Source organism: Jaculus jaculus, chromosome 1, assembly GCF_020740685.1.
Source record: "Jaculus jaculus isolate mJacJac1 chromosome 1, mJacJac1.mat.Y.cur, whole genome shotgun sequence".
NCBI classification, from domain to species: Eukaryota; Metazoa; Chordata; class Mammalia; order Rodentia; family Dipodidae; genus Jaculus; species Jaculus jaculus.
This window is the reverse complement of record NC_059102.1, coordinates 259,378,098-259,404,711: the sequence shown is the minus strand read 5'-3', so window position 1 is coordinate 259,404,711 and position 26,614 is coordinate 259,378,098. Positions and strand designations below refer to the sequence as shown.

General features: G+C 51.3%; 1 protein-coding gene across 1 annotated transcript; it reads left to right on the top strand.

Moving 5' to 3' along the window:
• The first annotated feature begins 845 nt into the window (after positions 1 to 845).
• Positions 846 to 25,843, top strand: Ikbke (inhibitor of nuclear factor kappa B kinase subunit epsilon). Its single transcript, XM_004663524.2, has 22 exons — positions 846 to 1,081; positions 1,709 to 1,801; positions 4,000 to 4,108; positions 4,830 to 4,970; positions 5,307 to 5,436; positions 6,807 to 6,988; positions 7,394 to 7,554; positions 9,183 to 9,293; positions 9,643 to 9,822; positions 10,808 to 11,004; positions 11,694 to 11,758; positions 11,852 to 11,943; positions 12,051 to 12,137; positions 14,857 to 14,932; positions 15,023 to 15,135; positions 16,731 to 16,807; positions 20,248 to 20,287; positions 21,043 to 21,144; positions 22,286 to 22,382; positions 23,139 to 23,239; positions 23,379 to 23,450; positions 25,087 to 25,843. The coding sequence occupies exons 3-22, from the start codon at positions 4,022 to 4,024 to the stop codon at positions 25,118 to 25,120; spliced, it is 2,145 nt and encodes a 714-aa protein (XP_004663581.2). The 5' UTR covers positions 846 to 1,081; positions 1,709 to 1,801; positions 4,000 to 4,021; the 3' UTR covers positions 25,121 to 25,843.
• The last annotated feature ends 771 nt before the right edge of the window (positions 25,844 to 26,614 follow it).

Genomic DNA, 26,614 nt, shown 5'->3' with positions numbered 1-26,614 from the left:
GGCTGTCATGTTTATCAAGGTGAATCTGAGCAGAGGCTGTGAGTGCTGCCCTTGTTCTCTCCTCCCTGTGGTGGGGTGGGGCTGGCAGAGGAAATCACCAGGTGTGGCCATGGGAAAGTCCCTCTAACATTCAAGAGAAATGTGGAATTTCCTGCTTTTAACCATTTCTTATCCAACTGCCTGCTCATAGCATAGGCCTCTTGAGCCTCCCAGGATATTTTGGGCATTGGGTCCTGGTTGGGAAAGTGGCACATCTGCCTCAATAGGCTTCATAAATCATGGGCCAATTACTGAAGATGTGTGGGCCTCGACTCCTTCAATGCTGGGCTAAAAACACTTTGCAGTCTTATAATCATCCACACGGCCCAATGAGTAGCACTGCAAGTTATGAAGGAGAGAGCTGGCCGGAAGGGCTGTATGATGTCCCCAGAGTCACACTGGAGGACATGCCCCCGGTTCCTGCTTTTGCAGGTGTGAAGGAAGGTGAACTGGACCTGACTTATCCTGGGAGTGGCCAGGCACAGGTCCTGGGCTTTTCCAAGCACCTTTCCATTTGGTTAATTTGCCCAACACCAGGCAGAGCCCTGAACTCTGCTGCAACGAACTGCTAGAAATGCCAGAGCAGTGCCCAGTGGCCTGCCACGGAGGCCCAGCCTCAGTTCCTGACCTCTTTGTGACTCAGACTCTTGGTCCTACCCCTCCACTTGACAATTCACAGTATTCTTTCTCCTTCCTGCTGGGAGGTGTGGGGTAGGATGGCAGCAGCTGAGCTGCCTGTTTCTTTAAGAGAGGGTGGAGGAAGGAGAGAGGTGGGGAGAAAGAACTGAATCAGGAAGTATGATAGAGCTAAGAGCCTAAGCTCTGCTGGGCTGGGTACCCCACTGCTGGCCAAGACAGGGAAGAAACCCTTTATTGGAAGCTCCCAGGGTAGCACAAGGCCATTGCAGCCAGCCCTGCCTTTGGGTCCCAAGGATCCATGCTACCCGGATGTTCTGAGCACTGCCTGTGAATGACTGTAGGCCTTAAATCCCTTCCCAGGCCTTCTGGTCCCACAAGCCTGCATCCCCTGCTGTGAGATGGGGTGAGTGTGCAGCCTTTATGGAGGAGGGTGGCATGGGGGAAGCAGATATGGGACAGTGTCAGGAAAGGCTCAGCTGAGTGTCCCCCTCCCTCTGTCTCTCTGTGGCTGCTGGGGCCCAGGTGGTATCCCGCACTCCCTCTGCAATGGACACTTTCAGAAATGACTGAAAGCTTGGAGGCATTGGGCAACAAGGTGCCCCTCATGGGCTCTGCTTTCCAGCACAACGATGCAAAGCCTGAGTTCAGCCAGGCGTGGTGGTGCACACCAGCACTCAGGAGGCAGAGGTAGGAGGATCACTGTGAGGTCAAGGCCACCCTGAGATCACATAATGAATTCCAGGTCAGCCTGGGCCAGAACCCCTCCCCCCCCCCCAAAAAAAAAGCAAAGCCTGAGTTCAGCTTCTAGTGCCTACACTTGTCTTTGCTGACTGGAATCTCAGAAACCCAAATGGCCAAGAGAGGCTCCCAGAACAGCTAGGGAGTAGGCTGGAAACCCCCCAATCCCTGTAGAGGAGATGATAAACAGGAAAGGGTTAAAGGGCTGGGTCTGGTGGCCTTTGATAGGGACTGAGAACCAAACAGCACTAAGGGGGCCTCTCATCCACCCACCCTTCTCTTTCCGGTGTAGCTCAGTTCCTGATCTTGTCCCAGACAGAAAGCATAACACACACTTGCCAGGGAGAGTCTTTGCCTGACTTGGGGCCACTGGGATTGATTACAGGTAAGTGCATTTGCCACAGAAGAGCCCAGAGGAGGGTGGGTGGGGGGTAGGCAGTGAGGCTGGCTGGCTCAAGAAGGCTCCTGAGCACTCTGTGGACAGGTGCCGGGGCAGGGCTTGAAGGCCGGAGAATGCAAGGGAGGCACAGAACCTAGGAGCACATGCATCCATATGGGACTCTGCCCCGAGCACCATCCTCCTCATCTTCCCGCCGACATCAGCTGTGCCTTGCCGGCACCAGGCCAGTGTAGGGGAGCTGCCCTAGGGAGAGCTATGAAGGAAGCAATCTGTTGCCTCCCAGCTGTCCAAACTGGGCTCTTGGCCTCGCTTTTAGTATGTGCTGCTGGAATCTCAGCCTGATGTCTCCCCAGCCTTAGAGAAAATCCTGAGCAACTGATTCGTATTCCTTTCAGAAGGCTAGCACTGACTCCTTTCCTTCTCTTGATGCAAGCATGAATACATCTTCTGAAACCAGGACATGACCACCGACCTCTTCATGAGGCTTCTGGCTCAAGAGCTGATATGCTCCAGGACTTGAATTTTAAAAACAGATTACAAGAGTTTAGGGCATGGCTCAGTTGTCAAGAGTCCTAGCCTAGCATGGACAAAGCCCTGGGTTGAGCCGGGCGTGGTGACGCACACCTTTAATCCCAGAGTTTGGGAGGCAGAGATAGGGGGATCACATCACTGTGAGTTCAAGGTCACCCTGAAACTATGTAGTGAATTCCAGGTTATCCTGGGCTAGAATGAGACACTACCTCAAAAAAAAAAAAGCCCTGGGTTTGACCCCTAGCAACATGTAAACAAGACATGGTGGCATATGCCTATAATCCCAGCACTTTGGAGGTAGAGGTTAAAAGGACCTTCAGAAGTTTAAGGTCATCCTCTTCACATAGAAAGTTCAAGGCCATACTGGGCTACATGAGACCCTGACTCAAAAAAATTGAGAGAAGGCTCAATTGAGAGAAGTGGTGACACAGGAGTCTAGGTTTAGCTGCTGTCAATCTGGGAAGCTATGAAATGTTAGAGCAAGAAGAGACCTTGTTTAATCCGACTTTATTTCAAAGTATTGATGGGATGGTGAGCCCAATAATGCTTCTGCCCCAAGGCATCTCAAAAGGCCGATCCTGGGGCTGGAGGGATGGCTTAGCAGTTAAGGTGTTTGCCTGCAAGGGCAAAAGACCCAGGTTTGATTCCCCCTATGTTAGCCAGATGCACAAGGGGGCCTTTGTGTTTGGAGTTTGTTTGCTGTGGCTAGAGGTCCTGGCATGCCCATTCTCTCCCTCCCTCTCTCTCTCTCTCTCTCTCTCTCTCTCTCTCTCTCTAATAAATAAATAAAAATAAATTTAAAAAATATTTTTTAAAAAGGCCAATCATGTACCTGTTTTTCTGAAAAACAGTGAGTTTAACCTCAGAAGCTACACTTTCTAGAACCAATTGTTTTAGAGGAAGCAGCTTTTAGAGAGCACAGAATAAACACAACAATGGGGAGCGGAATTGTAGGGGGTTTCAGAGCTCCCCCAGAGCTCCTCTATCCTTGGATTTGATAGTCTTAGATCTCCCCGTCTCCTCTCCTCCCTTATCTGCCTCCTCCTCCGTTCCCCCCTAGCGTCCCTGTCTTCTCTGGAACATCACTGAGCACTGACCTGACTGCTGGCTGCCTGGTGAGCAGCTGTTAGCTCACAGCAACAGGAAGTGGTCCACCAAGCCAGCAGTAAAGAGTGGAGGGTGGAATGGGGGCTCCAGGCTCATGTTGCAATTCTGGAGATTTCTGGTGGTGTGACTGCCCCTGCCTACTGACTGACTCAGGGCACTTCCTCCTGCACCATTACTACTTTCTGGGACAATCCTAGGCCTGGATGTCAAAAGCCAGAGTCCACAGTGCCTGGAAAAGGTGATGGAGAAAGGTTTGTCCTTGAAAAATATCTTGGCTCTTAAGGGGACTGGAGGAGACGCAAAGAGTGGAATAGGCAGAAGACCTCATAATGGAACAGACCCAGCCGAGGCCTCCTGAGGTGGCATGCTTCTCTCAGAAGCTACCTAACTTTCTGAGCTACCATTGCCTCATCTCTCTTGCCTGGGACATGGCCACATGTAGCCTTTCAGGGATGGTGTTGGGTACTGGTGGCTGGCTACCAGTGTCCATTCCAGCCAAGCATGGAGCCCTGGAGTCCCCAGCATTGTTTGTTTGTTTTCTCAAGTGGAAGGTGGCCAGCTCAGGAGATGCAGAGCACAGCCAATTACCTGTGGCACACAGATGACCTGCTAGGGCAGGGAGCCACTGCCAGTGTGTACAAGGCCCGCAACAAGGTAAGGAGCAGCCCTGGTTCCTGGCTCCCTTGTGTATACACAGTAACCCTCCACAGGCATGAAGGTGCTGTATGTGGAGCCCCGGGAGTCTGTTCTACCTGCTTTGATGGGGGAGGACCATGTCCTCTTGGGTAGAAACATGGGGAGGTGGCAAAAGCTTGTTGGAATGACACCTGTGTCAGATACATGCTGGGACAAGAGAAGGATAACAACACAAAGCAGACTTCCACCAGAGGTGACACCACATGGGATCTAAGATCAGCAGAGCTGATAACACACAGAAACTAGGAACAGCAGGGAGGAACAGCACACGGGATTTGGGAATACCAGAGGTGGGAGGAAGTTCCCAACTGTGTTTGTTCTAAGTTCTAAGTTCACTGCTGAGCTATATCAGAATGCAGGTAAAGATGTCCCACTCCATGCTCAGGAGCTGGAGGAAGCAGAACCTGGAAAGATGCCCATGCCAGGAACGATGGGCTGCCTGAGAAGCTTTTATCCATGTCAGTGGTAGCAATAATCACAAGCTGTCTCCTGCAGGATATCGAATGTGTCACCTTCCAGTGCTGCTCTACACTCCCTTAAATGGAGACATACCCAACCAGTTCTCATGTCTCTCCTCTGGAGCTGGGTTAAAGGAGAAGAGAGGGGGAGGTTGGTTCTCCCCAGCAGGCAGAGGACCTGTGTTATCCACTTGCAGTCTCACTCCCCTCTCTCCCCACAGAAATCTGGGGAACTGGTTGCTGTAAAGGTCTTCAACTCGGCTAGTTACCTGCGGCCCCTAGAGGTGCAGGTGAGGGAGTTTGAGGTCCTACGAAAGCTGAACCACGAAAACATTGTCAAGCTCTTTGCAGTGGAGGAGACGGTAGGTCCTGTGCTTGGTCAGAGGAGGGTGGTCTTAACCTTGACCCTCACAGCCCAGGGATAGTTAGGCCGTGCGATTCTAAAGACCTGGCCACCTGCTGATCAGCAGGTTAGACTGGACAGGAGTGGTTAACTCTAGGGGCAGCAATGGAAGAGGAAGAGAATCAGTGCCTAATCACAGAAGATTTCCAGGTGGAGGATGAGCATGAGGCATGAGGAAAGGCCAGGCCAGAGCTGGGACCTGGAGGGTGGGGCCTTGGGCTTTAAGCAGAGCAGCCTCTTGATGGGTGGGAAGGAAAGTTCTCTCCTTCCCAAACCGCCCCCCTCTCACCCACAGGGCGGCAGCCGGCAGAAGGTCCTGGTGATGGAGTACTGCTCCAGTGGAAGCCTGCTGAGTGTTCTGGAGAGCCCCGAGAATGCCTTCGGGCTTCACGAAGAAGAGTTCCTAGTGGTACTGCGTTGTGTGGGTGAGCCCCCATCCAATTTCCCACTTTCTATCCAACCAGCCTAGGCCCCATCCCTCTACATTAGGCAAAGTGCCAAAGAAGCATGACTTTCCAAAACAGGTGTCCCAGCAGGCCTGAGGTGGACCAATGGGCCAGCAGGACCCAGGTAGCTGATTCCTGCTAATCATTCAGCTCAAACCTACAACTTAGAAAATTCTAAAAAGGGCCAGGCATGGTAGTCATGACTTTAATCCCAACACTCAGGAGACTAATGTAGGAGGACAGCTGTGAGTTCAAGGCCAGCCTGGAGCTATAGAGAGAGTTCCAGGTCAGGCTGAGCTAGAGTGAGACCCTACCTTGAAACTACCAGAAATAAATTCATTAAATTAAAAAATATAAATATAGGGCTGGAGAGATGGCTTAGTAAGGCACTTGCCTGCAAAACCTAAGGACCCAGGTTGGATTCCCCAGATCCCATGTAAGCCAAATGCACATGGTGGCACATGTATCTGGAGTTCTTTTACAGTGGCTAGAGTCCCTGAAGTGACCATCCCCCTCTCTCTCTCATAAATAAAAATAAAATATTAAAAATTAGATAGATAGATAGATAGACTGATTGATCAATCTCCAGTATTCATGGTAGCATCATTCACAATCAACAAAAGTTTAAATAGCTTAAAAGGATAAAATGTGGTGCTTGTATCCAAGTATATGACCCAGCTATACAAAGGAATGAAATTCTTGTGTCAAACACCTCAGCAAGGTCCCTACATGAAAGGAAATCCTAACATGTGTTAGGCACAGAAGGACAAATGTCACATGCTTCTTCTATAGTAGTTCCCAGTCACACTGCTAGAGAGAGGCAGAAGCAGTCGCAGGCTGGAAGGAATGGGGAGTGTTGTATAATAGGTAGAGTTTCAGAAGAAAGTTCTGTAGATGGATGTGGGGATGTTTGCACGACATGGTTTATGTGCTTAAAACCACTGAACTGTACACTTCACAATGGTGTACATGAGCATGGTGGTTGCATAGTCCCACCCTCAGGAGGCTGAGGCAGGAGGATCATGAGTTCCAGAGCAGCTTGGGCTATCTAGCAACACTCTGTCTCAAAATAAAAATCCCTTCTTATATTTTACCACAAACAGGTAATTAAACAGGAAAAGGTGTGCCCTGGGTTCCCTAAAGAATCTGGATGAGCCTCAATATTCTGATATCCTTGGCACTCCCCTCCTCTGCCGGGGGGTGTTCTCTCATCTGCCTGTCCTATGTCTCTGGGTCTCCTATGAAAATTCCCCCTCTGTCTGGATCCAACAGCTTTCCCACCAGGATAAGCCTCAAACACTAGGCTGTCCCTGGCCAGAGCAAGCTAGCAGTCCTCTGTCTGTTCCCAGTGGCTGGCATGAACCACCTGCGGGAGAATGGCATTGTCCATCGTGACATCAAGCCAGGGAATGTCATGCGCCTCATGGGAGAGGAGGGGCAGAGCATCTACAAGCTGTCTGACTTTGGGGCTGCCCGGGAGCTGGACGACGATGAGAAGTTTGTCTCTGTCTATGGGACAGAGGAGTACCTGGTGAGTGCCATTTGGGTACCTTCTGCCTCAAGCTGATCACTTCTTGCTTTGTGACCCCCCCCCCAGTAAAGCCCCCTTAGGAGGGACCCACGCCCATCCCCTGTTTCTAACAGATTCAATGTCCTTCCAGCACCCCAGCCAGAATTCATCCTGTTCTTTAAGACGTATAGCAAAGGATGCCTCAGGCCATCCTACATAGGCTTCCTCCCTGGGATCCTCATGGGGGAGGCGGTGGGCAGAGGGAAATGTCTGGGATCAGTGAGCACAGTGGCCATTTTCCAGGTGACAGAGGGATGAAATTTGAGTAGTTTTGTTTCTATCTGAAGTTGGGGGAAGGGTCTAACAGGAATGTGGTCCTGTGCCCACGCTGTCCCTCCCTGGCCATTCCCTGGCTCTCTCCCACAGCACCCTGACATGTATGAGAGAGCAGTGCTTCGCAAGCCCCAGAAGAAGGCGTTTGGAGTGGCTGTGGATCTCTGGAGCATTGGGGTGACCTTGTACCATGCAGCCACTGGTAGCCTGCCCTTCGTCCCCTTTGGTGGGCCACGACGCAACAAGGAAATCATGTATGGTGGGCATGGGGCAGGGATGGAAGGGGCAGGCCATGGACTGTCTCCTAGAAAGCACCTGACCACCTCCAAGAGCCCTGTCTCTTACCCAGACTCTTTTATTTATTTATTTATTTTTATTAGTTTTTTTCATTTTAGTTTTTCAAGGTGGGGTCTCACTGTCAACCTAGAATTCACTACATAGTCTCAGGCTGGCCTTGAACTCACAGCGATCCTCTTACCTCTGCCTCCTGAGTGCTGGGATTAAAGGCGTGCACCACCATGCCTGGCTTCTTACTCAGACTCTTTTAGGGCCTTTGTTAGTCACACCAGAAGCAAAGGTTCCCTGGATCTGCCTTGGTTCTGTGCTTTGCTTCAGACCAACCCTCCTTAGCTCACTTCTCTACTGAAGCTCAAGGAGGTTTGCCCCAGGTTAAAGAGCACTAGGTGCCAGATGGTACCAGTGCACTGCACCAAGGTTTGCCCAGAGACTCCCACTGACTGGTAGGAGGAGCTGGAGATGGGTTGCTCCTAGAATTCATTCCCCAGAAGAGAAGAGATGTAAAGTGGTGTCAAACCAAAGCTCTGGAGACCAAGAGCCTCTGAAATGCAAGCCTGTCCAAAAGCTAGTAGGGAAAGCCTGCTATGATGGGCACACCTTTAATCCCAGCACTTGGGAGGCAGACGTCGAAGGGTCGCTGTGACTTTGAGGTCGGCCTGGGACTAGTGTGAGACCCTACCCCAGAAAAAACAAAAACAAGCAAAGGAAAGAATCCAAATGCTGGTAGGAACACGGCACCAGGTCCTGGGACAAGTCCCCACAGCTTCCAGCTGCGGTGCTGGAGAGCAGTTAGAAAAGTGCCCACAAGACCTCAAATCTAAGTGTCTTCACAAGTCTTAGTGAGGGAAAGCAGAAGTCTAGATTGCCTACATGTAGCAGGACAGGCTAAGAGGAGGAGGAGGCTTTGAGAAAGGAGACGACAGTCCATAAGTATTTCGTGTATCTGGATTGGTTAGAGTCAACAACCTAGAAAGATGATAGAGACAGGCACGTGGCCCTGGTGGTCAGCACTAATGGGATCTAAGTCAAGCTTTCAGCATTCGTTCAGGAATATAGAATCATCTCTGGGCTCATTCCCTCAGAGCTAATAACTGCTTAACTTCTTCTCTCTTCCTCACTCCATCTTCTGGGCCTTATGAGCAAATGTAAGATAGCGCAGTTTCTCTCTTATCAGTGCATTGGAAAGAAGGTTTGGTACATGCACCCCGAGCTTTAGAGCAAGCTATGTGGAATCAATATTAGGTGCAGGGACAGAGAAGACTGACATGGACCACCTGGAACTGAACGTTGGAGGACTGAGGATTAGAAAAGTAAGGCAAGGGAGGAGGATGCTGAGCTCTGCGTGGCACAGGTGTGCAGGTAGCTAGACCCAAGGTGTAGAGATATTGACAGTGAGAAGGTCTTTGCCTGACGGGGGGTAGATAATTTTGTGGGTGAGAGCCAGGATTCTACAGTTCCATTTCCCAGCCTCCCTCAGGGTGGCTGCATGACCTAAACCATGCTCTGTATCACCCGTGCCAAGTTTATCATCCTTTGAAGTATGACGGGCTAGGTGTCCCAGTGACATCCTTCTGCTCCATTGCAGGTACCAAATCATCACAGAGAAGCCAGCTGGGGCCATTTCAGGTATTCAGAGACGAGAAAATGGGCCCCTGGAATGGAGTTATGGCCTCCCTATCACCTGCCGACTGTCCATGTGAGTGGAAGAGGTGGGCTCCCAACTGGGTCTTGACTGAAGGTCACTTCTCTATGCTGAGTTGAGACTTCAGGGTGGCCTCGAATTTACAGTGATTCTCCTACCTCTGCCTCCCCAGTGCTGGGATTAAAGGCATGTGCCACCATGCCTGGTTGAGTTGAGACTTCTAGGCTATTCGGGCAGAGCTGAGGGCTTGGAAATACCACTTTCCCTTAGGGCTTGGGTTCCATTTGGAGGCCAAAGCAAGTTTGCCCAGCAATTCCTTCACAGCTTAACCTGCCCCGCCAGCTACTTACAGAGGGCAAGTGAGACCCCAACCTTTGACAGTCTCCATGTCCTGAGTGTGCAGGGGGCTGCAGAGCCAGCTGGTGCCCATCCTGGCCAATATCCTGGAGGCTGAGCAGGACAAGTGCTGGGGCTTTGACCAGTTCTTTGCGGAGACCAGTGACATCCTGCAGCGAGTTGTCATCCACGTCTTCTCCCTGTCGCAGGCGGTCCTGCACCACGTGTACATCCATGCACACAACACGTGAGTGGGGACAGCAGAGGGAAGAAAACAGAGCCTTTTCCACCCGAGCAGCAGTGTGGGCCCAAGGCAGGATCTCACAAAACATATTCAAGACAAGCACTAGTTCCAGCAAGTTCAAGTTCAGCAGGTTTCCTTGCTGGTACTCTAGCGAGTGTACACCTTTTACAATGTTAATGTGCATTATACATGTCAAGTATTTGTGTGTATGTATGTGTGTGTGTATATGCATACATGTGTGGTGTATATATGTATGTATTTTTGTGTATGTGTGTGATGTGTGTATGTATTGTACATGGGTGTGTGGTGTATATGTGTGTGTATGTATGATGTGTGTGTATATGTGTATGCATGTGTGGTTGGTATATATGTGTGTGTATGTGTATGAATGTGTGGTGTGTATGTGTGTGTATTTATGTATGTAGGTGTGTGGTGTATGTGTGTGTGTATGTATATATGTGTGTATTTTGTGTATGTGTGTGGTGTGTGTGTATTGTATGTGGTGTGTGGTGTATGTGTGTGTGTGGTAGTGGTTGAGGTACATTTCCTAGCTATATTGCTCATAGAAAACTCATAGAACTCTCGGGGTTTTCTTCATTTTTGTTGTTTGCTTGAGACAGGACCTTGTTATGTAGCCCTAGCTGACCTTGAACTTTTGATCCTTCTGTCTCAACCTTTCAAGTACTGGGTTATAGGCATCTCATACCACACCTGGCTCACTTCTGGAGTACTCTATGGGACCAAGAGAATTGCAGCGGGTTGCAGCAGGATTTGGTACACAGGCAGCTGCTGGGCGTTAGGACTCCTGGGTCCTGGTCCCACTTGGTCTCAGTCTACAGCATGAAACTTTTACCTCCCTCCCTTAGATTAAAGAGCCACTCCTGACCCTGCTGCAGAAAAGTTGAGCCCTCTCTATGGGCAGAGTCATAGCTGGTCTCTGACCCAGTTGGCACCTGCTGATAACACGCGGCCCCCTTCATGTTTCTAGGATTGCCATCTTTTTGGAGGCTGTGTATGAGCAGACCAGCGTGCCCCCCCAGCACCAGGAGTACCTTTCTGAGGGTCATCTCTGTGTCCTTGAGCCCAGCCTCTCAGCACAGCACATCCCCCACACTACTGCCAGTAGCCCTCTGAGCCTGTTCAGCACAGCCATCAAGACACCCAAGGGGCTGACCTTCAGGGACCGTGAGTCAGGCCATCTAGGCTGAATCCATTGTTCTTGGGACATTCTTCTCCAGGATGTGTGGCTTTACTAGCCGCTCTTTCCTTGGGGGTATTTCTCTGACTCACAGGGTACAGGGACAGGTCTGGCTTTTAATTCTGTGCATGCCTCTGAGGTGACATGTGACTTAAGCTTGTGGCTTGACTTTCATTGGCTCCCCAGACCCTCCAACGGGAACAGGAGGATACTGGCGGCTGTGCCCTCTGCAGGCTCTGAGATTGGCAGCAGCCCTCCTGTAGCAGTTGAAGCGGGAAGAGGCATGAGCCCAAGCTGCTAGAGAGAAGGGCAGATGGCCCTGGGTGTGGAGCTCTGTGCTTTCCAGTTCCAGCCCAAATATTATCCCTTCCCATTTCAATCATGCCATTTCATCCTCCCCTGAGGTGAGGGAGGGGGCGCTTTCCTTGCTGAATGGCTGTTGAGGCAGGGCTTGGAGCTTAAGGATGTCATTCTCAAGAGTGTCCACAAGGTGGCAGTAAAGAATTGCAACCTACAAAGACTTGGCAGTGTTTTTCCCCAAGGCTTGCAAGGTGGGGAACACCATCTTTTGGTAGCTTGAGGTGGGCTGAGATTGTTGTCTGGGAGTTAGGAAAGATGGCCTCAGAGTTGTTGCAGACAATCGAGGTGGGCCCTCAAACAGGATCTCTGTCTGCAGCTGCGCTGGACATCCCAAAGTTCGTCCCTAACGTAGACCTACAAGCAGATTACAACACCGTTAAGGTGAGGGCTGACCCCAGGTGGGGAGGGAGGAGGAGAGGGTGTGGCATAGGAGAAGGAGGTGCGTACCTGACTCTGCCCACCTGTATGTTTCAGGGGGTGCTGGGTGCCGGTTACCAGGCCCTGTGGCTGACGAGGGCGCTCCTAGATGGGCAGGAGCTGATGCTTCGGGGGCTGCACTGGGTCCAGTGAGTACCCAAGGGGGTGGAGGAAAGCAGGCCATGCAAGCTATCAACACCACTTCCGCCCGCCGTGTCCCTGGGCCAGACATCTTATTCGGACTACTTTCGAGCAGGGAAGGGCTCCAGAACACATGTCGGAGGACTCTGGAGGTCGTGAGAACGGCCCTTCTCTTCCTCAGCAGCAGCCTGGGCACTGAAAGGTGCGTGTCCTGCCCAGGCCCCTCAGCACTTCCCACTGATCTTCACTCCTGGTATCCAGTGATCCGCCTGGCTTTCCCCCAGCCAGAGTTCCTGCCTCCCACCCTGCACACTAGCTAAGGCACTGTCATCCCTGTCTGTCCCTCACCAGCCATCGTTCCAAACTACCTCATCTCCCACCCCATAGTAATTCCTGGCCTCCTGCTGGAAGAGAGCCAAAGAGGTACAACCTCTTCAGTTTCTAAGGTAGCTCTCCCGCCGCAGGAAGGAGCCTCCATTCACCAGGACTTTCTCTGAATGGCCAAATGTGCCAAGCCTTAGTGAGATCTCTGTGGGTGCCAACCCTGACGAGACCAGGGATGGAGATCCAGGGGGCTCAGCCCTCACAGCCCTGCTCCCACCTCTTCTCTGATTTCCACTGTCCCTGCCTTCAGGGTTGGAAAGAGAGAGGGGCTGGGAAGGAGGAAGCTGAGCTGGGAAGTGGAGATGAAGCGGAAGGGAAGACCCATGGCCAGAGCACTGTTGAGAAGTGGGTGCCGCCTGAGGTCCAAACAGTAGGAAGTGGGTGGCAGGATGGGAATTGTGTAGCCCAGGAAAGCATTTCCCATCAAGGGCAGATATGGACTGAGGTGCAGCCATTAGGAAATATGCCTACAGCGTGGTCCTTGTCCTTAAATGCTCAAGGGGTTTCCTAGCGTGGGCTAGCTCAGGGACCCCGTGCTTGTGCCTGGGGCTTGGCAACTGTGAAGTGATGAGGAGGATACAGGTAGGTGGAAGAAGACTGTCACCAGCCAGTAGGGATGGAGCGGTCATGACTCACCCCTTCCAATGGCAACCCAGGGAGGAAGCCCATGGGAAGCACTGCTGCTGGGCATGTGTTGGGCATGTGCTGGGCAGGGCAGAGAGGGGATCTAAAGATAGGGTGCAGCAGACTGCCCCACAGGAGGGCCCATGCTGCCCCGGCATTGGCAGTCCTCCTCCTGCACAAGAAAGCTGGAAGTGGGGCTGGAGAGATGGCTTAGCGATTTAGGCGCTTGCCTGCAAAGTCAAAGAACCTCAGTTCAATTCTGTCTGGAGTTCGTTTGTAGTGGCTGGAAGCCCTGGTGTGCTCATTTGCTGGTGAGCTACCCCCCCCCCGCCTATTTTTTTTCAAATAAATTAATTAAAATTAAAATAAAATAAAGGGGCCAGTCATCAAGGCTTCCTGGAAGCTCATGCTTCTGAGGCGAGAAGATGGCAGATAGCTGGAGCAGGCAGGCCTGCCCTGAGGTGTGTGTCTAGGGGAATGGAAGAGGAGCTGTGAGGTGTGCTGCAGTAAGGCTCACAGGGTCAAATGTCATCGAATGAAGTCAGAAAGGGGTGGGGGTGGTTGGGAGGGTGGAAGTAAAGGGGAGAAGGCATGGAGTTGTGGAGGGAGGTTGGACCTCAAGAAGTTGGACTCCACTTCTGAGCCCTTGTGGGTTCTCAATCCAGGAAGGTAGGTATAAAGAAAGGTATGAGGTGCCTGTCTCCCCCTTAACCTGAACTGAAAGGCTTAGAGGGAGGCTGGTATCAGCTAGCAGTTTTCCCACACTGGCGCACCCAGGCTCTGAGGCCTGGAGTGTGTGGACAATCAGATTAGGTGTGTGGAGGAAGATGAGGAGCAGGAAGGGCCTGTACAGAGAGCCAGAGTCCAGGCATGAGCTCTACCACAGGCCATCAGCACCTACCCTAAGCCTGGGCCCCACACTAGTCTCTGAGGCCTCCCTGTCCAGTGTTTTGCAATCTCATTTTCTCCCAAACATCCTCAGACCTGTAGCTTATGCTAAGGGAGTTTATATCAGCTCCTCGGACAGTGGAGTGGTGGAGGCATTTTAACGAGTGGAATGTCACATTTGTCACTAATGGCAGAGTGGCCTGTCCTGCCTCCTGCAGTGTGTGTCTCTTGCCTGTCTGCTTCCTTACCAGCCTTCCTTGCCTTTGTTCTGAAGGTTACCCAATCATTCTGTGCTGAACTCAGTGCCATGCCTGAGCCATTTCACTGGGGCAGTGGGATGCTAATGTCCCAAGTCCTGGCATGTGATGGCTGGTACTTTCCATGAACAGGCTGTATTAGTCATCAAGGAATGCATTTCCCAAGAACTTTCTCTTTAGTTATACATTTTCTGGGCAAGGAATTTGTTAGTAGTGACTTTGTACCATTACTAGTGTCATTTTTAGTAGTCACCTTGTATCATTGCTAGTCTTATTGGCGGCTACTTTGTGTCGTCACTATTAGAACTAGTCACTTTGTATCATTGCTAGTCTTATTGGCGGCTACTTTGTATCGTCACTTTAGAAGTAGTCACTTTGTACCCACACTAGGGTTGCTGGTACTTCATATCATCACCAGCATTATTGGCAGTCACTTTGTGTTGTTACTGGCGTCATTCCTATGTGTCCTCACTAGTACTGTGAGGAGTGTCTTTGTATCATTACTAGCATCATTGTTAGTAATTACTTTGCATCACCACTAGTATTACTAGTAACTTTGTATCATGGGCTCCTGCATTTTCATAAATTCAAGATGTTTTAAGCCACCTCAAAGTTTATTCTTGGCACTGCTCAATCATAGTTCAACCATGGTATATAGAGCCCTCTTCAAATTACTTCGTCTGTGGCAAACAATAAACTGCAAGTCTCCATGTCCCGCGTGTGGGCACAGAACCCCCCAAGCACAGCTTTCCCCTTCCTTCCCTCAAGGCTCAGTGGCGGGGCGGAAAAGTCTGAGCTCCAGGAACTGAAGAGGGCAGCAGAGCTGAGGTCCAGGCTGCGGACTGTGAGTGAACTGGGAGAGGCTTACCAGGAGCAAGGCCCAGAAGAGCCTTGAGCTGAAGACCCCATGAACGTCTCTCTTTGGGCCCCACAGTTCGCTGAGGTTCTCTCTAGATGCTCCCACACCATCACGGAGACCCAGCTGAGCCTGAGTCGCCTGAGCTCCGAGCTGGCCAGGAGCCGGGACCTGGTACACAAAGACAGAAGGTCTGTGGGATTTTCCTATTCTCTGTGGTGGGGCTGGCAGGTACACAGTATCCTTCTCAGTCAACTTGCTTCCTCCCTTCTCTCTCTCCCTTTTTTTTTTAAATCTCTGCATTCTATTTTATTTAAGTGGATACATGGTATGGACACATCATGTGTTGGTACCATCATTTCCCTCCTCCCCGGCCCCTTGCTTCCTCCCTTCTGAGGCAAGGCACATGGGACTTAAGGAAGAACCAACCCCCCCACCACCACCCCCAGATAAGCCAGCAGTGGAAGGAACCCCAGATACAGCAGCTCCAGAGAGTTCAACGCCCCATCTCTATGGAGCCTCCACGGACAGGTCCTCTCAGAGCATCAGGTTGAATAGGCCAAGCAACAGTGCGGACAGATTGATTCCTGTTTATAGATATGGAGGGAGGTTAATTTGTCCTGAGTCACAGCCAGTAAATGACAGGTGGCATTTAGGGCTTCAGGTCACATTCATCTACCTCCAATGCCTTTATACTTGGCTTACAGCAGGCAAGGAATTACAGCCTTTTAAGCACCCTATTCTCTCTTCTCACAAACCTAAAACATGCCTAGTGACCTTCAGTCTGCTGTGTGCAGAGCCATGGCCTCTTTTGCCCCACTCAGGGTCTCAACAGATCCAAATTCAAACATCTCTGAAAACCTCAAGGTTTCCTTAACCACTTTGGTCATAAAGCAGCCTAAAATAACATAAGACTGGGTAAGTCTCCTTATCCCACCCAGAGTGGAACGTCTCTGTGGCTGAAGGCAGTGCTTCCGATGGGGGCCCTGCCCCTCTCTCTCTCTGTGCTGGCGGTCACAGCACACGGCGAGCACAGAGCCGCCTCTGCAATCAGAAGGCAGCTCCCAGTGCACTGACGCAAAGCCTATGAATCTGGGTCCATGTCAGTTGTCTTGGCCTCCACTCTGCTTCTCAACTGGGCGAGCAGAGGCGGGCCAGGCCCTGGCAACAAGCTTGCAGCCTACAGTTCCAGAATTAGCAATGGGGAGGAAGAGGAGCCACAAAGGCCTGGGAGTGAGGAAGGGAATTCCATACATCCCCAGGAAGCAGCTGTATCAAGCCCAAAAGTAAGGGGAAGGCAGAGGCGATAGTAACCTCAGATCTGAGGTTGAGAAGGCCCTTAGAGGCCTCCAGATCCCCCACCTCTGTGAGGAGCATTGCTTCATTACTGTCTTAAACAGGACTGTCAATTTATTAAACTCCTTCTATGTACAAGGTCTACTGTGAAGATAAACCCTTCTGCCCTTACCAGACTTCCTGTGTAGGGAAAACCCCTTCCCTAGTGCTTGTCCTATTGGCTTCTTCTCTACCACACTGCTTAACTTGTGGTGTGTGTGTGTGTGTGTGTGTGTGTGTGTGTGTGTGTGTGTGTGTAAGAGAGATAGAATGAAAGTAGAGATGGGAAACGTGCTCCAGGATGACTCAAATAAGTTAGAGACAGGACAAGTCATCCCCACCCGACCATTCCTCCCTTCAGAACTGCAGCAATGGGACTTCTGCAGGGAGAATACTCCTGCTACCGCCCGTTCCTCTGTTCTGCTTGATTATTCCTATGTCCTGCCCACAGCATCCAGCAGATTCAGTGTTGTTTGGACAAGATGTATCTCATCTACAAACAGTTCAAGAAGTCTAGGATGAGGCCAGGTGAGCTGTAGGGAGAGCAGAGTACTCTGGTTGCTCCTCTCGTCTCCCTCCCTTTCTTCTCTCCTTCCTCATACAGTGTTTCTGGAGGCCCACTAAATAGATGGTACTATGTGGAGCCAGGGTGCAGCTAGTCCAAGGCAGGGGGGTTACTCCCTGTGGGCCACTGAGGGACATGAAGACTTTATACACATATATAGTCATGAAAGAAGCTTAGGTGACATGGATGCAGGATGCCATGGGCTGGAGCCTGGGTATGATGGAAGCGGTCTGGAGACAGACTCTTTACTTTGGCAGGGACTTTAAGGTGGGATTGCCTGTGTATTTGGAAAGCAAACTAGCCAGTTTCTCCAGGAGAGGCAGGTTGAGAGGTAACCCTTTTGGAGTCCCTGGACCAGGTGAGCTCTCCTGCATTACCTGTGAATGCACAGAGATCTTCTGGACAAAGGTAGTGCTGCTCAGGCTCAGGGATGGAGAGCTGCCTATCTCTGGTGACTGCCTTTGTGGGCCAGCTCTGCAGAGAGGGCTCAGGATAGGGGATGAAGGAGGCTGGGGAGCTGGGAAAGTCTGTCCACTCCATGCCCCCAAATATTTCCTGTTCTGCAGATAGAAGGCCTTGGGCTTGATCACCTAATGTTCCCTCAGTTCTAGAGTCATCTGAAAAGCACTACCAACTCAAAGCATAATCCCAGCCACAGATACGAGTTTAAGTCTTTCTTCTCATAGCCAAATGAAATGATGGAAAAAGCGAAACTGATTTTAATATATTTTATTATATTTATTATATTAACATATTAAAATATATTTAATATATTTTATTCATCCCAATATAACCCAAATGCCATTTAATTACAGAATTATAAGAGATATTTTATTATCCTTCTTTTTTTTTTAGTTTTGGTTTTTTGAAGTAGGATCTCACTCTAGCTCAGGCTGACCTGGAATTCACTATGTAGTCTCAGGCTGGCCTTGAATTCATGGCAATACTCCTGCCTCTGCCTCCTGAGTGCTGGGATTAAAGGCATGCTCCACCATGCCCGGTTTTATGATACTTTTTAATGCTATATTTTCACTCTCTTGTATGTAATTCATACTTAGAATAGGTATCTATTTGGAAGATAAATGTTTAGCAAGTGAGATATAGTCTTACTTGCAAAATATACCAAAACGAATAACAAGGCTGTGTTTCTTGGGGGAAATACTCTGCTTCCATTTTGAATTTTACAAAATTGGATGAATTCTAGCAAATATCCAGGTGTTTGGTCACACTGGCCACATGTCAGCTACTTCATGGCCACCTGTGTCTGGTGGCCACCACTGTGAACATGCAAACCGCAGAAAACACCTCCCCGCTCGGAGCCTCAGTCCTGAGCCTCTGAGTCGGGCCTCAGAGAGGATGGGGAAGGCAAGCCCGCATGGCCCTGGGAGCAGCGGGGCGGGCTCAGCCAGGCTGCGCCATACCCAGCCAGCCACCTTTGCTGTGGCTTCAGGACAGCCTTAGAGGCTGGTCTGACTCCTTGGCTTAAACTCCATAATTCTTTCAGCTAAGCTTTCAAGTGCCACCCTGGTGCCAAGCATTGACCTAAGGGCTCTGTATGTTCCTGAGATATTTGATGCTCATAAAAACTAGATACCAGGGCCAGGGAGATAGACCGATCTACACAAGCATGAAAGCCACAGGGACCTAAGACCTCCTGACACCAATCCCCAGCAGCCATGTAAAGAGCTGGGCATGGCCACACATGCCTCTAAGTCCAGCTCTGAGGGGAACAGAGAAAAACCTTTCAGGGTCACTTGCCAGTCACGTTGACTGACCATGGCAGCTCTGGGTTTGGTGAGGGACTTCATCTCAAGGGGTCAATGCAGGTGAGTGATAGCGGAAGAGACAGACCCCATATCTTCCCCTGGCCTCCACATGTACATGCACAGGGTGTGATCATCTGCACACACCACACCGCATATACCATGCATGCATGCACGCACTGCACCACCCAACTGCACATACACCCCCCTCCAAAAAAAAGATTGATGCCATTGTCCTCCCCATCTTACAGTCAAGGAAACAGGCAGATACTTTCAACCACCCTGGCTTACTGGTTCAAGGGTTTCCATTTCTACTGATCTTCCAGGGCCCTTTTATGAAAAACATAAATGAGGGCTGGGGAGATGGCTTAGCAGATAAGGCTCTCGCCTGCAAAGTCTAAGGATCCATGTTCAACTCTCCAGATCCCATGTAAGCCAGACACACAAACGTGAGGCAAGCACAAGGTCACACATGCGCACAAGGTGGTGCAAGCATCTGGAATTCGATTGCAATGCCTGAGGCCCTGGTGTACCAATTCTTTCTCTCTGAATAATAATAATAATAATAATAATAATAATAATAATAATAATAAAAGTGAACCTTAACTGCTAGCCCTGGAGTGTTGAACGATGCCATTCTGGAAACTACTCAGTGAATAGTTTTCAAGGTGCCCTCTTGTGATCCATGGAGGGGGCTTGTGTGTGCACATGATGGGTGAGCAAATGGTCACAGAGCCAAGTCCTTTGCCTACAGCTGACTGCTACTAGGAGGCAGGGCTGGGACTTGTTCCACATCCCCTGGCCTGTGTTGGCTGAGTCAAGGACAAATAAGCGAATCCTGCTGTTGGGATGAGAATATGGAAAGGTGGAAATGCAAACCTGCATTATCTCAACCTGGGACTGTCACCACTCAGGAGGTCCATCCCTTCAAGTCCCAGCAGGGGGCAGCATCCTCCAGCACATGAATATTAAGGTTTTTTGTTGTTGTTGTTGTTTTTGGTTTTGGTTTTTCAAGGTAGGGTCACACACTTCAGGCTGACCTGGAATTTACTCTGCAGTCTCAGGGTGGCCTCAAACTCACTGTGATCCTCCTACCTCTGCCTCCGGCGTGTGCTGCCACGCCCCACTGAGCGTTAAGGCTTTGGGGGAAGTAGCCAAGGGCCATGCAGAGACATTGCAGCCCAAAGTTGCTCCTTCTGGCAAAAGCAGCTGGGCGCAAGGGAGAATTAAGGGAGGTGGCCTGCCTGTGGGGTGACTCCAGGGATGGGGCCAACCAGCTGCACTCCTCAGTCACTCTGGGCGGGTGATGGAAGCAGGGTCGTGGCTAACCAAGCATTCCCTCAGGATCCACCTCATTCACTACATCCCACTGCAGCACCTCCCTGCTCCGCACCCCACCCTGTGCTACAGGAGCACCTTTCTCTGGAGCAGTGTCTCCTCTGCTTCTTCAGGTCTCTAAGTCATAATCAGTTACTTGTCACAAGAATAATGTAACTTGTTCTGCTCCTTCTTCCCTTCCATGAAACAGTGCCCACCCTGGGCTGTCTGCATCTTTGTAACTGTCCCCTCACCCTGTGGCCCTCTGTCTTGTTGACTGTTTGAGTCAGTGAGGTGACATCATGACCATCTGTTTCCTTCAGGACTCAGCTACAATGAGAAGCAGATCCACAAGCTGGATAAGTGAGTTGGCCTGTCTCCTGATGGGGGGGGGGGTAGGGGAGGTGATTCCAATGCAGAGGTGTCTCCATGCCAGGCAGGCAAGAGTGAGGGCCCTGACCCCAGGCCATGGCTGAGTAAAGGGGGCTAGCTAGCCAGGGCAGGTCATTTGGGGTTAGGGGAGGGGCACTGAATAGCTGAGTCAGATGAGGCTTCTCAGAAGCAATCTTGATGTGAGTGGTGTTTAATCCTGCCATGGACAAGTTTGTTTGTGAAATTGTTTTTAGGATTTTTTTTCCTCGCCCTATTTTTTCCCCCCACTGATTTACTGTTTTCCACTCCCTGCTTCTAGTCCTGCTTGGGTGCTTCTTACAGCTTCTGTTCACTGGACACCCACATCTTCCAGGACATCTCCCTGGTCTGGTGGCCATTTGGAGATGCACTTCCCAGACCTACACACACATATACACACACACACGTGCACACACTTACATTCATGCATCTTCCATAACTGTATGTCCTTTCCTTTCCCTGCAGACTAGGTTGAGAGTATGTGCGTTCCCAACTGTCATATCCTTCTCCCTTGCCTGCGCGTTGGTGCATGAGCTTTGTTGGCCTCTGGCTTTCACAGTCCTGTCCTCCTTCCCATGTGTCCCTGCTGGGGGCCTTGGGGTTGGCAGTTGTGACAGGCAGCTGTGAAAGTGCTTGGTTTGCATGCACGTGGCTGTGGCTGTGGCTGCGGCTGCTCACCTCTGAATCCTGCTGTCCCATCCTTTCAGGGTGAATTTTAGTCACTTGGCCAAGAGACTGCTGCAAGTTTTCCAGGAGGGGTGTGTGCAGAGGTATCAGGCGTCCCTGGTCACACATGGCAAGCAGATGAGGTAACAGCCTAGCCTATCAGCTGGGTTTATACCACCTGGGGTGGCCTGACCCTCCCTGACTTCAGAGACACCTTGGCTCTGCAGACCCTGAGAGAGGAATTCCTGAAAAGAGAAGTGAGGAAGGACATGGGCAGAGTACTGCTAGGTGATATCTGTAGACTTGCTTAGTCAGTTCCATAAGGTCTGCTCTCCACAAAACTAAGGCTCACAGAACTGGTCTCTCAATGTCACACAGCTGATAAGTAGCAGGCTGAAGACCAGCACCTATGTGACTCTGCCTGGAAGATCTGGACTCTTCCTGCTGTCTTATTAGTTGTGATGGGACCCCCCTCTCTAGGGAGAGCACCAGTGGTCAGGACAGGAGCCGGCGGGCTTCAAATGGGTGGAGAAGCAGGGGCAGGCAGTGTCTGCCCACACACCCTCTCTCACACTCTTCTCAACTGGAGTTTGGGGCTCCTTTTTCAGGTAGACTTCCACCTTCCCCTGCCACATTTTACAGGGCCCCCTGAGAAGAAAAAGAAAGTGTACTGTGTGGCCTGTTGGCGTGTTGTGGGCTGAGACCCACTCACCCTCATAGTAGAATGCCAGTACTCGGAATTCTGACTGGACAGGACTGAGCAGGTCTCAGGTATCTGTAGTTTAAAAGCTGGTCTCAGTGATCCTACCGCACAGTCAGGGGTGAGAAACAGCTGTTGTTTTAATGGCCCTGAGCTTCAGTTCTCTTTCTGGGCAGTGGGGAATTCTGTCCCTAGTCATGCCTGTTAATGAGAGATTGGAATCACCAAGAATCTTGCCCTTAATTTGCTGTGGAAATGGGAGTATAGGCATTCCTCATGTAAGTGCCCCCATGTGGCTGCCTCCTGCCTCTCAGGTGTTACCTGGCTCGGTGCTTGCCTTCATGGCTACCGTGAGCCAGCTCCAGCTGTGTGCATGTCGCTAGCACTCCCTTTGTGATTCCCTCAGGAGCATCCATCCACAATGTTACAGCAGGGCAGTTGAGAGGTGACTCACACCCTAAGGGCAGAGGCAGGAGGAGGCTGACTGCTGTGTCTATGTGCTGAGGCGATGACAGCTGGGGAGCCCCAGCAGGAGTGGGCCTAGTCTTCCTCTAACTTCACTCTCTCCATCTCTCTCCCCCCAGGGAGGTGCAGACAACCAGGAGCCACCTGCGCCTCCTCAGCTGTTCTGTGGCCGCCTATAACACAGAAGCCCAGGCAGCCCAAGAGGGCCTGAGCAAGGTATGGGTACCTTCAGAGGCTGCTGAGGGCAGGGGACATCCAGGTCACTCTCTGCCACTGCATTGAGTCCAACTCACGAGCATTGATGGTTTCTGATCCATCAAAGTCCCAAGATGGACTTTGCCCTGGTGACCTCAGACTGAAGGGCCTTATAAGCAGGGCCTCTGGATGGTGGGGCATCTTCCTCAGAGTCCTTTCCTTGGGCCTGGAAGCTCCAAGGCCACTTCTCAGAGAATGTGAGCTCTCCTTGGTCTTCGATTCACTCCCTGCAGTGAACCAGTCAGTGCACAGGCAGCTCCGAGCAGCCATCCAGGTAGCCACAGGGACGTAGAGGACCAGCATCTAGGAGCGAGCCACACGAGGCTCCCTAGCCTGTGGTGGGGATGCAGTTCCTGCTTTCAGAAACTGTCTACCGCTTCTTGTGGTTCGCATTGTGTCCTGAGAAGTTTAGGGTTAGACACGAGGGTAAACTGGGCATTCCTCATGTAAGTGCCCCCATGTGGCTGCCACCTGCCTCTCAGGTGTTACCTGGCTCGGTGCTTGCCTTCATGGCTGAGGAGCCCAACACAAATGAAGGAAAGCAGCCGTGTGGCACTTACCTTCTCAGGGTAGGAGGAGGGGCATGGCTCTGGGGGCTCCAGGGATGTAGGATAGGGGCAGTTTTGTTGCCCTTTCTCACCCATCCTCAGCACATCTTCCTAGCCTCATGATGATGCACTGGCTGTTCTTTCTGACGACTATATGACTTCCCTTCAGATCCTGGACCAGCTCCTCCAGGACAGATCACAGGGGGCTCAGGCCTTGCCTCAACCCATGGCTCCTCATCCTAGCCCTGCCCCAGAGGACCTGGTGCTCCAGTAAGTGCTGGAGAGAGTGGGGAGAGAGGGGACTGAGGTCAGAGCATGACTACTTTGCCCCATGTCTGGTCTAGGAGACTGCTTCATGGGCTCTGTGGTGACGTGGGCCTCAGCTACCTCTTGCCTCTGTCTTGGACAGCATGCAGGAGCTTTGTGATGACATGAAGCTGCTGGCCTTTGACCTCCAGGACAATAATCGTCTCATTGAACAGTAAGGAGCAGCTACTGTGTCTGGGAAGGGTTGGGTCCTCCTGCTGCCATGGCCTCAGAGTCCCCAGGCACCGGATGCAAGATCCTTGGTGCTTGCCAATTTTCAGAGCAACCACAATGAAGATAGGCTTGGAGGTAGGTAGATTCATGTCTGACTTCCATTTTGCATAGATTGTGGGCAATGTGCCGAAGACTGCCTTGCCTCCCCCTGGGATCTATGCAGTCCTCCTCACAGTGGGTGCTGCTTTCATCCACATGTCTTACCTCAGAACCATGGCAAAGACTGACTGGCTTCATTGCCCAAAGCCTGTTTCTGGTTCCCTGGGCTCCATCCGTCCTGTTCCTGCTCCCAGCACCCACACTGCCCTGGAGATGCTGGTCTACCTCCCCATAGCTCCCATTCCTGGTTCCCTGGACTCCATCCCTCCTGTTCCTGATCCCAGCTCCCACACTGCCCTGGAGACACTGGCGCTCCTTCCCATAGCTCCCACTCTTGGATGGAAACAGGGCTCAGGCCTCAGAACTCTATGTACCAGTAAAAGTCAGAAACAGAAAGTGGGGTATGGAGGGGAAAACGTCAGGATTGTTAACTGCTGCTAGAATGCCCTAGGAACACATTTACAGGGCAGAAGGCCTCCTTTGGAGCATGTTTAACACCAGAGAAATGATCTCAGAGCAAAGGCCCATGGGCAACCTCCTTACAGACACTCACACCATGCATGAACCTCTGCCCTCCATATTCGACTTCTGTTGTTTCCCCACTTGGAAACCAGTGGCCTGGTGGAAAGAGGCAGAAGAGACCCCAACAAAATTCTGACCCTGTTTCTTGCCACCTACATGACCCCAGAGATGTGTTCAGCTCTGCGTTTCAGTTCTGTCCATGTGAAACAGGAAACATAGCTCCCACCACATGGTGTTATCATAGTGATCAAAGTGGAAGAAGTCTGAAACACCAGAGATGTGATTTGTGAGGCACTTGGGGGTGGCATGTGGGCGTGGGGAAAAGACTCACCAAGCGCATTGCTCTCAGAGGCTGTGCCACTTTGGGACACTGGAATTGGGACCAGGCGGTAGGACAGCCAGGAGGAGAACTTGTGGTGTGTCCTCACAGGTTTGGGAGCCCTCTGGATGGGGGAGGCTTCTCTCTTGGGTCACATTTCAGCTGGAGGTGAAGCCATCTCCTCCTTACATGCCCATAAGCTCCTAGGAAAGACTCTAAAACAGGCTTCTTGGGCAGGAAGTTCTAATTTTAGTGCAGACATAAATTTTTTCTGCTGTGATATATAGCATATTTACAAGTAGCTCAAAACTTTATTTTAGTAGATCTCACTCCCTCGTTGAGAGCTACAGTTAAAGAGCCCAGTGAACCAATTTGAACCCCTTTCCCTACCTCCAAGCGTGTGTGCACATTGAAACCACCTGGGAACTTCTAACCGTACAGGTGCCCGGGGCTTGCCCAGAGACCCTGGCTGTGGTTCCGACATGCAGTCAGATGTGAAATCCAGAGGGTCTAATGTGGGAACAAGGATGCTGCAGCAGGGCTGGTGCTCCTGAACACCAATGGTGCTGGGCTCTGGGGTGTGGGCTGCAGGCTTTTTCAACAGGTGGGCCAAGCTGACTTGTGCCTTTCCTTATAGGTTAAGACGAGTGCCATCAGCACCTGATGTCTGAGCTCTACCAGGGTGTCCCAGACATGCAGACACATTCTAATCATACTGCTGTGCATTGTGGACCCACCCAGGGTGAGCTCGGCTTCCATCTCATCAGCCTGCCTCCCTCCCTGCCACTGGCCAGAAAAACCAGCATCACTTCCACCACCTGTGACCCTGGGAAGCCGCATGGCTGTGATAAGGGCTTCGGGCAGTCTCTAGCACTACCTACCACAGAAGGGCAGGTAGGGCTGGCCTTCGATCTTATCCAGGCTCTAGGACTGCTCCTCCTTGCCCAGGCCTGGAGATCTGAGCTGGCTGGGCTGAGGGGAGAAGAGGCTCTGGCCAGCTCTTTCCACTCCTCTCACCTCCTAGGAATCAGCCGCAGAGGCTCTTTGAAGTGCTGTCCTTCTTCCTAAGAAACCTTTAAAGTTGAACACAGCCCTTTCACACTGTGCTTCCTGAATGTCCCAGGCTTAGACCAGAGGCCACCAAGAACCTATTGGCCTTCTGCTTTGGGTGTGGATGGACCTGATGTGGAGCAAATGGATCCTTGAGGCCAGCTACCAGGGTTTTGGGAACCCTTCCTTTAGCCTCACGCCCTCAGGCACCCTGTGGTCTTAGAATGCAGCTGGTCAGTGTCAACAGGTAGCCATGGCAACTGGCACAGACCTGGAAACCCAGACCCCTGTGAGAAGAGGCCTGCGCCTTCAAGAAATGGAATAAACACACCTCCTTTTCTGTTGCCTGTGGCTCACGCCGGGCTGTGTGAGATAGGAGGGAAGGCCCACCGCTCTGCGTGCTTGGCAGCCAAGCAGGGCTGGGTGGAGATCTCTGAGAATAAGTGTTAGGAAACCGAGCAGACTGCTCAAGTCCTCATTCCTGCCTTTCCCCTCAATGGGCCCTGATTTCAGGGAAGAACCCAGGGCAGCTGGCCTCTCTCTAGGAGAGCTTGCCTTGCTGATGTTCCCATTTTGTCCAAATGTAGTCCTTTCCCTGCAGGTGCCTCCAGCCTTCCCTTAACCTGAACTGATCAGGGAGGAAGAGAGTACAGTGAGGCATGGGAAAGTATGAAGACAGCACAGGGCTTGACGACAAATGACCCTCTGCTCATAGACGTTTCTCGATTCTTGAAGGCTGTGCTCCCTAATGAGCCACCATGAAAGAAGAGCCCACTGGGAACACCCAGGAGAAGGGTTGGAGACGGGTTGCTTGAATCAGGCTTTTGGATTCATGTGTGCCCCCTGAGTCCCAAGCCCACTTTAGCCCATGAGTTCAAGTTCTGGGGCCTTGGAGACAGCTGCTGCCTGGGTGCTCTAGACACGGAGCCCCTCCTTGTCTGCTCCGTAGGAGGAAAGTTCAGACCAACACTTCCATTCGTCAGTGGTCCATCAGCAAAATCCCACCGTGCATTTTCCCTGGCAGCTTGTGTCTGCTCAGGGTCCATGTGATTGGTGGGGTATAGTAAAAGCACCAGGGGGTCCATTAGAGCAAAATGCAGATGTTTAGAAAATGA

Coding starts and splice junctions, on each gene's coding strand:
- Ikbke (XM_004663524.2), top strand. CDS start 4,022: ATGCAGAGCACAGCCAATTACCTGTGGCACACAGATGACCTGCTAGGG. Junction 14,933..15,022: donor TGAGGTCCAGGCTGCGGACT/GTGAGTGAACTG, acceptor TGGGCCCCACAG/TTCGCTGAGGTTCTCTCTAG. Junction 22,383..23,138: donor CCCAAGAGGGCCTGAGCAAG/GTATGGGTACCT, acceptor ACTTCCCTTCAG/ATCCTGGACCAGCTCCTCCA.